General features: G+C 37.1%; 1 protein-coding gene across 1 annotated transcript; it reads left to right on the top strand.

Moving 5' to 3' along the window:
• The first annotated feature begins 986 nt into the window (after positions 1–986).
• On the top strand, positions 987–5,327 carry LOC110098982 (putative serine/threonine-protein kinase). Its single transcript, XM_020825963.2, has 5 exons — positions 987–1,368; positions 1,463–1,605; positions 1,708–1,921; positions 2,611–3,002; positions 4,675–5,327. Exons 1-5 carry the CDS (start codon positions 1,227–1,229, stop codon positions 5,119–5,121), a joined length of 1,338 nt encoding a protein of 445 aa, XP_020681622.1. The 5' UTR covers positions 987–1,226; the 3' UTR covers positions 5,122–5,327.
• The last annotated feature ends 3,772 nt before the right edge of the window (positions 5,328–9,099 follow it).

Raw genomic sequence — 9,099 nt, 5'->3', positions numbered from 1 at the left:
GCAATAAGAAAATAATAGACAAAATGCAAGAGATCAGCATACCTGCTTGGCTGCTTGCACGGCGGTTTTGAAACCAAACTTCAACCTTCTTGGCAAGAGCAAGCTTCTATTTTTAAAGCTTGGCAAATTCAAGTTTTTGTTTCTTAAGCCATACACAGCAAAAAAAATATTTCAGATGAGATAGTAATCTAACCGGGTTGAGGCAAGTAGGCAACGGGTGCTGTGCGGCGTTGAACGGGTGGCCGGCGGCGGGATTCAACTTCCTCCGGCGCCGAGAAAAACAAGGGTGCTGTGCGACGTTGAACGGGTGGCCGGCGGCGGGATTTGAATTCCTCCGGCGCCGAGAAAAACAGGGGTGTTGTACTGCTGTGCGACGTTGAACGGGTGGCCGGCGGCGGGATTTGAATTCCTCCGGCGCCGAGAACAGGGGTGCTATACTGCTGTGCGACATTGAACGGGTGGCCGGCGGCGAGATTCGAATTCCTCCGGCGCCGAGAAAAGCAGGGGTGCTGTGCGACGTTGAACGGGTGGCCGACGGCGGGATTCAAATTCCTCCGGCGCCGAGAAAAACAGGTCCACGAATTTCTGCGGAGTAGGAATAGGGAAAGTCGGAATATGAATAGGGAAAGGCGGAAGCATGCGTTGAGAACCTGAGAGGAAATATTATTAATGTGTTACTACTTACTATAACAGCTTAATATTTATTTATTTAATGTTTTATAAATATTATTAATACTATATTATTCCCAAAGTCAATGGGAGCCACTGCCCCCATGACCCCCACACTGTATCCGCCCATGTTATCAAGGATGCAAAGATCATGATTACCGTACATGAGGATAACAGACACAAGTGAGCTGACATGTACATGTATTCTACCACAAAGGATTCTAGACCTGCGAGGAGAAGAAGATTTCATAATAACAGGTTGATAGAGTAGGTTTTCATTGGACCCATGGCTTGTGAGGATAAGAGGATTTTAAGATAGGATCTTGCCATGAAAGGCAATCGTAGGTCCTACTGTGTGTGAGGAAGAGAAGATGCTCGTGTGAACAGCATCTTGAAACTGATGTCAAGCAACAAGAAGAGACGGGTCGAAAATAAATTCATAGCTTTTTTTTTCCAGAAATAGGCAACATAAACGCGGGTTCGGCAAAGAAAACGGAAAATGTGTCGGCTCTATTTCTAATGTCGTTCGATTACTTTTCTACACCCCCACCCGACGAATGCTCTGGTTTAGCTGGCTTCCGCCCTTTGGCCCTCCTCTGCTGCGCTTCATTCCATGCCTCCGTCTCTCGCGTCTCATGTCGAAGCCAAAGGGATTTTTCGGAAAACTCATCAAGCCCTTTGTTAGCAGACATAATCGAGGTCCGCTTCTTGAAAGTTCAAAATTGATCAATTTTTTCGATTTTCGATTTATTTGATCCCGTGATATCCGTTTTATTCGATGGCCTTGCTGCAGAGTTGCGGAAAGAGGAGGAAGATCTCGAGGCAATTGCTGCCAAGGAGACCAAAGTCTTCAGCTACGAAGCCCTAGTGACCGCCACCCGCAATTTCAGCTCCAAGCACAAGCTTGGCGAGGGGGGTTTTGGCCCCGTCTACAAGGTTGTTATTGGAAACCCCTATTCCTGAGCTCTTTGAATGAGGAGGCCGAGATCGCTGCACCGCACACCAAATGTTTGATGTAATGGCTGATTGATGGTGCAGGGGCAGTTGGAGGATGGGAGGCTGGTAGCGGTGAAAAGTCTGGGACGCTGGTCGCTGCAGGGTGGGAATGAGTTCATAAACGAGGCTGTGTTGCTTTCGCGGGTTCAGCACAAAAACGTAGTCACCCTCTACGGATACTGCACCCACGCTGAAGACAAGCTTCTCGTGTACGAGTACGTTCACAATGAAAGCCTCGACAAGATCCTTTTCTCTCGTATGTTGTTGTTTCTCCTGTTCTTTCCTGTCATTTACTAGAAAAATGCTTTTGCAGCGCCAAAGGCTTTATAGCAAGTATCATTTTGCAGATGTTTCTTTTAGTTGTTCTGCAGCTGAAAATTGAGAAATACTCAATTCTTCTAGATTAATTTTGTTCAGTTAAAATTCGGATTGTCCGAACTAGACTTGAGGGATGTAAACCTATGTTAAATGGGATTACATCTATGATATATGATGGATTGGGACAATCCGAACTCATATTGATTTGCATTCCTTGCAACTATAAGTTATTTTTTTTCAAAATAATTTTTATCAATATATAGTAATAAAGTGAATTTGGACCATCACTTTTTGTTTCATTATTTTCTTTTAACATGTAACTTCCTAGTGAAATGCTAATTATACAAATATGTGATGTGGGCCTATTATCTCTCTCTTAAATATTGCATGCTACATGAGATATGTGTTGAAAAAAATGATTTTTTGGGTGTGATAAGTATTGCCTATAAGATATATGTTTCCTTTTAAACTTTGTGTGAAGCATTGCTCTTATAAATATTTTCATTTAAAAAAAAAATAAGTTTTTGAGAAATTTGGACAACATGCTTTTACTATATATGTAAGCAATTCTTTTACTTTGAAGGGACAACATGCAAAATGACTTTGGGATGCCATATTGGAATGCAGGGGAGGACAAAGAGGCAGCAATGATGTTAGACTGGAAAAAGCGTTATGATGTGATGATTGGGGTAGCTCGAGGAATGCAGTACCTGCATGAGGATGCACACACGCCTATCATCCATAGAGACATCAAAGCTAGCAACATCCTTCTTGATGAGAGGTGGTGCCCAAAAATTGCAGACTTTGGTATGGCTAGGCTCTTCCCAGAGAACCTCAGCCATGTTAGCACTCGAGTCGCTGGCACTAACGGTTACATGGCTCCGGAGTATGCCATGCATGGCTACCTATCCACCAAAGCTGACATTTTTAGCTTTGGTGTCCTCATCATTGAACTCATTACTGGCCAAAAGAACTCGGCATTTGCTGCTCGGTCTGATGCTTCCACGCTCCTTGAATGGGTATGCATATTATGATTTTCATTAGAACGTAATAAATTACTCCATTCCTATTGGTGTTAATTTTTATCGTCTATTAAATTTGATAAGCTAAATACTTCATAAGAGCATACCAATTCACTCGATGGTTATCATGTTAAGCATGCTACCTTTATCCATTTAATGGTATGAATACTTCAAATACGTCCTATACAATGAGAACTATTAGGACATTATCAATTTTGTATTCTCCTAGTGCTGTTTCAAAAAGAAAATTCCAGAATATGTGAGTGGAAAAAAAATGGCTTATATACCATATGTTTATTTTACTGTTTTCCCTTTTTTTAATGAAAACAACTTATTCTTGATCTCCCGTCTCTCTCCCTTATTTCTCTCGAAATCCATTAAATTTCCCTCTCTCTCTTTCTCTCTCACATGTCTTTTCTTCCATTTCCCTCATAATTTTAATAGGGAACCTCTTGATCTACCCTGAACTAGATCGACTTGGATCTGATAAATCCTCTCTTTTTTATGGTTATTATAACTCAAACCTCTAATATTATTAAACTACAATATCATTTACCTGTTACAACACATTTTTATCTTGAATTACATCATGAATTCCACATCATTATCATTTAGCTTTTGCCCAACGTTTACGGTTGCATGCATCATTCCTTCATCCCTATTTATTTCTATTAATGCTATTTATTATGTCAATGATATCACACATCTAGGAGTTCGAATTTTAAGTTGAGAAGAAAAAAATGGGAGGGATTTTAATGTTAGGAATAAAATAAAGTACACAAGAAGATTGTTGATTAAATCACCAAAATTAAGGGAACTTACTTCTTTAAAAAAAAACATTCAACTAAAAACATGTAGAAAACATATTACCTAAATCTTTTTAATACATATGATTACATAGCTTAATAGCACAAAAGAAAAAAAAAAAAGCTTAATAGCCATTTGAAGTAGGGGGCAAATGATGGATTTAATGCTTGTACATGTGGCTAGCTCTAACATCACTTAATATGTATTGGGATGTAAGAAAATGGATGAGAGAGAGTGAGTGAGAAATGGGATATCGAGCAATATGATATTCAATTTAATTTTTCCCGTCCGGAGGCCAATCAGGACGTGCCACGCCACCAATACGTTGTATACCATCACTATGTACCATTGTGTATCGAGTGACATAGTGCATCTTGATTGGCCTCAAGATAGTCCGGTGACCGCACATACTAATCTCTCCATCAATGCAAAAGTCCCGCACCTCTTTTTTTTTTTTTGAGAAAATTCAAAACCTGAGATCTTACATTGTAAGAAACTCTAGCAGAGAGGATGTGTTTTGCTTCTTCATCCATCCAGTGTTTGTTAACTCGGAGTGTTCTAGGTGATCTTAATTCCTAATATTGAGTCAGGCAAATTTTTTCTTGGTTCATAAGTTTTGTGCTCTACAATTTCTTTTGTAAGTTTTCATATTTTAGGCAACATTCTGATTTACCTCTAACAACTGAATGCTTATAATTTCACGAGCTTATGATTGGCCAGCCATATATTTCCATTGCCATCAAACCCTCCAATGTAACTTTCACATACAACAAATATACTAGTCTTCTAACCTATGCTGTTAAACTGCATAAATTGTCTGAATCATTATCTCACCGGAAGTTTCCATGAATCATTCTAATAGGCATGGAGGCTTCACAAAAAGAAACAGACCATGGAGATGCTTGATCCTGCTCTGAGATCCACTGCTGATGCTGAACAGGTGATTCTATGTGCGCATGTTGGTCTCCTCTGCACACAGGCCGACCCCAAAGTAAGGCCAGAAATGCGTCGGGTTGTAGTAATCCTTTCAAAGAAGCCAAGTGCCCTTGAGGAGCCAATCAGACCTGGAGTTCCTGGCTCCAGATACCGAATAAGAGCTCTTGGTTCGACCGGCAAAACTTCGACCTCAAGCTCGGGTGCTTCCACCTCTGCATCTAACATTGCCTCCTCTTCCAATGGTAATAATAATGCGGCAACTGCCTCTTTGCCTGCTACCTCTAACATCTCCACTACTACTACTAACGTTTCGAGCGCAACCGCAATACACAGATCTAAGCCCCTCCCTTACAAGCACTATCATACAACTTGATTGTAGAAATATTGGTTTCTGATTGCTTCCTCAGCTTTGTACACCTTTGTCCTTTTTGGAACCGTTTTCATTGAATATTTTGTATATATTTTTTTTCTTTGCTTTTGATGTAGTCAATACTAGGCATTGAGAAACTTCGCATGTACAATAACTGATAAAGTGGATCCAAATCTATTTGTTGTAAAGCTTAATTAGATTTGTGAACATCAATTACCTGCCAATCCACTCAAATATTTTCAATGTTGGACCCTAATTAGTGCTTAATCTTTGCATGGAATTTGCATTAATTATGAATTTTTTGCCTGAGGTTAACCAACCCCTAAATAGGGGAAATTATTCTATTTGGAGACCAATCGGAATGCGTCACGTCAGTAGTACCGAGCCGTTGTATCAAGCAAGGGGTGACGTGGTGCATTCTTGTTGGTCTCCAGACGTCATTTGGCGTTCGACGACGTTAGGCGTCCGTACATAAAACCATTGATGTTTATTGTGTTTTATGTTCATATTTTATTGATTAGAGGTATAAATGAGTCGAGCCGAGTACGAGTCACTCTTGGCTTTAGCTTAATTAATTGATTTAGTTTGTTCTCGAGCTTAAGCTTTATTCAATTAGTTCGATCTGACTCATGAGCCGGCTCATTTATTATGAAAGAGAGAAAATGATTATGATTTAACAAGTATTATGATAAAATGATTAAAATATTGAGAAATTATAATAAAAATAATGAAAATTCAATTAATACAATAAAGTGAGATGTAGTTTTCAAACATTTTCAACAATATTATGCTTAAAGTTATGAATCGTAAATATTTTGAGTATTTCTATATTAATGTTTTTAAACGAGCCAACTCGTGAGTTAATTGGTCGAGTCGGGGTTAGCTCAAACTTGACTTGTTAGCTTTTCGAGCCTGGCTCACGAGCCATTTATTGAACCAAACTTGAGCGGGTTCACTAGTTGACTTGACTCACTTATACCCTTAGTATTGATTATTAAATGTTTTATGTTGTTGCTCTTGAATATGTATTGTATGGCCGGCCTCGGCCAAGTTTTGTTTTCTTAAAATGAAATCAAATGACATGCTAAATTTTCTGTGCTGTTGTGCTTGCCACAGGCCACTATGGCTTCAATTGAGATGATTTTTTTATTGTTTTATTTTTTAGATTGTGATGGTAGTTTTTATTTGATTAATATTTTAGTAAACTTTTATGTTGAGAAGTTATTTTCTAAAACAATTTTAAAAAATTTATTCTCTATAATAATCTTTAAGAAAAAAAAAATACTTTTTGTTGCATCTTTAAGAATCACTTTTATAGAAAGTTGAAGCCGTAGCGGTGGGACTTAGGCTTCATTTGAGATTACTTTCTTATCGCTTCTTAAAACGGTTTATAATAAAAAAAATAAAAATTTTTACACTTGAAGCACTTTTTACTGTTTTATTAAATAAATTTTTGCTGAAAAATTTATAGGTTAGATGTTTTTTATACAAAAAAAAAAAAGCTTGAAAACTGCGTCAACCAAGCCAGTCATCTGTCCGGCGATGCATGAGAAAGAGAATGTACAAATGGCAACTGCGGATATCAGGAGAAGTCATTAACAACTTAAAGCACACGTTGAAAATTCCATTGAAATCTCTCAGTTAGGAACAATTATTAGGTCCGGTGAACGGACGTAGCTCTACGTTCAGTCACCATTGAGTTACCCGGTATTTGCTCAGTATTTGCTCGGTATTTTTAGGTATTACTTGGCAATAACGAGAAATACCGCTCTGTGAAGATCAATACCGAGTAATACCGAGCAATACCGAGTGTTTCTAGAAAACCTCGGTATTGCTCGGTGTTACTCGGTATTACTCGGTATTTTTTCTTCACATAATGATATTTCTCGTTATTTCCGAGCAAAATCGACAAATATGTGGTTTTGTGCTTGCTACGTGGCGCGATTTAGTGCCGGCCGAACGTAGCTCTATGTCCTTTCATTGGACCAAATAAAAGTTCGTCAGTTAGGGTGCATTTGCTAAGTTTAATCGAATTTGATTAGAAATTAATTAAATTAATTAATTTAAATGATAAATTGGCAAAAATAAATTTGATTAAAATATTTTTCAAATTAAATTTAATTGAACCAAAATTTTGTTTGAACTATATGATTTTGAATGAATTGACATATAATTAGTTTTGAGTATAAATTAAATTATAGTGAGTTTAAATAATATATATTAAGAAGAATATTAAATAATATTGTTAAATTTAACAATTTTAATAAGTGAAATAAATAATATTTACATTGATTATTGTTGCGTCCTGGAATATTCGCGGCGGTAGAGAAATATATAGTTTAACGTCTTAGCGTTGTACGAAGATCCAGCACACAATCAGATAAGTGAGAGGGTGTAGCGTTCATAAGAGACACCAAAGTTTTTACGTGGAAAACCCCTGAAAAGGGGGAATAACACCCACCAGCAATCAATATATGATGTTCCTCTTTTTGGTCACCCATTCTCCCTTGTATAAAGGATGGCTACAAATTTGACCTTTGCTTGAATTATGGCATTCATTCTTTTACAAAATTTAGTGCTAGCTTGTGATTGATATTCAACACACACCATTCACCGATGACTAATTTTTCTTTTTCGAACAACTAATATCTCCTTTTATAAGAAAAATGATCAAGCAGACCTCCTAATGTTGCCTCACCTACAATGTTCATATTTGATTATCATTTTTAACCTACCAACAATTAATATTTAATGAAAAATAGCCACCAATGTCCAATTCTCATTATTCAAGAGATCCATTACTTTGAAGGATAATGATCAATAAACCGCCAATATTATTTAACCTCCAACATTCATAGTCAACTATTAACTTTTGATTCATGTCTCTAGATGCCCACTAATTTCTGACTTCGATCATCCTTGAACATCTGAAAACAATCTTACTAGTTGTCCAATATACACATCTATAATGAGAATGACCTAGTCAATCAACTAATGTTCCCCAAACTTCAACATTCTTCATGGACTAATGCCCGCTAATATCCAATGTCTTCTAGCCACCAATATTTGAGGCTCGCCTTCCTTGGTGTTCAATCCCTCCTCCTATGAGGAGAATGATTTAGTTGACTACCAATTTTTGCCCATATTTTGACACTCATCAGTTTCCATCACATGACTTCCAATAACATCCAACACCCGCCAACAACTAACTTCCAATGACCATCTTTCTTCTCCTCTTATGAAAGGAGAACTATTAAGTTGATGTTAGTTGTTGGTCGATCCTTTACACTCCATCAACCACTATGTCATTTCTTGTTCTCCTAATCTATCCTCTTTTAATATGTTGACCAAGGCATACTATCTATTATTGCCCAATTTTTAATGTTCCTAGTTGATTGCGATATGATGCTTATGCTGAAGTCAAATGCAAGCCTTATCGATCATCTATCATCTAATCTCATATAAGGAGAATGTCATAATTATATAATCAAACATACACTAAAAATTGTTATCTAACACTCATCAACTATTGACATTCAACATATAATCTTTGTGGCTGCCTAATCTCATACTCTCAAAAAACAACCAAAAGGAATGCTCATCATCACATGATGGAAATTTCGTGAATTAGAATTTTTTGTATTAGAAACATGCTTTAGAAAATAACAAAAAAAATTGTCCCAAACAAAACCTTAGTTCAAAGTTAAGATGACAAACACTTTCTCTACCATCACAAATATTTCAGTAGGTAAATATTAATCATTAGTTCTCCAACTTCTTGGAAGTTCGTTACAATTGGAGCAACTCTTCTCTTTCCATTTTATTGAAACTTCCCTCTCGATTGGACTACTGAAAGTTCTTCTCTCATTTTTCCTTTAGCTGATCTGATCTGTTTGGGATAAAAAAATAACAGATTATTTACTTATAAATATATTCTATTTTCTTAATAAATTATGCTCAATCAAGATTTTAAAAATCGGA

Source organism: Dendrobium catenatum, unplaced genomic scaffold, assembly GCF_001605985.2.
Source record: "Dendrobium catenatum unplaced genomic scaffold, ASM160598v2 fragScaff_scaffold_1104, whole genome shotgun sequence".
Lineage (NCBI taxonomy): Eukaryota > Viridiplantae > Streptophyta > Magnoliopsida > Asparagales > Orchidaceae > Dendrobium > Dendrobium catenatum.
The sequence above is the reverse complement of the archived record's forward strand: the minus strand, read 5'-3'. Positions and strand labels throughout refer to the sequence as shown.

What these genes read in the sequence shown, in the direction of transcription:
- LOC110098982 (XM_020825963.2), top strand. Translation starts at nt 1,227, where the DNA reads ATGCTCTGGTTTAGCTGGCTTCCGCCCTTTGGCCCTCCTCTGCTGCGC. An exon ending in TGTTAGCAGACATAATCGAG is followed by an intron (nt 1,369 to 1,462) that starts GTCCGCTTCTTG and finishes GCCTTGCTGCAG; the next exon opens with AGTTGCGGAAAGAGGAGGAA. An exon ending in CGACAAGATCCTTTTCTCTC is followed by an intron (nt 1,922 to 2,610) that starts GTATGTTGTTGT and finishes ATTGGAATGCAG; the next exon opens with GGGAGGACAAAGAGGCAGCA.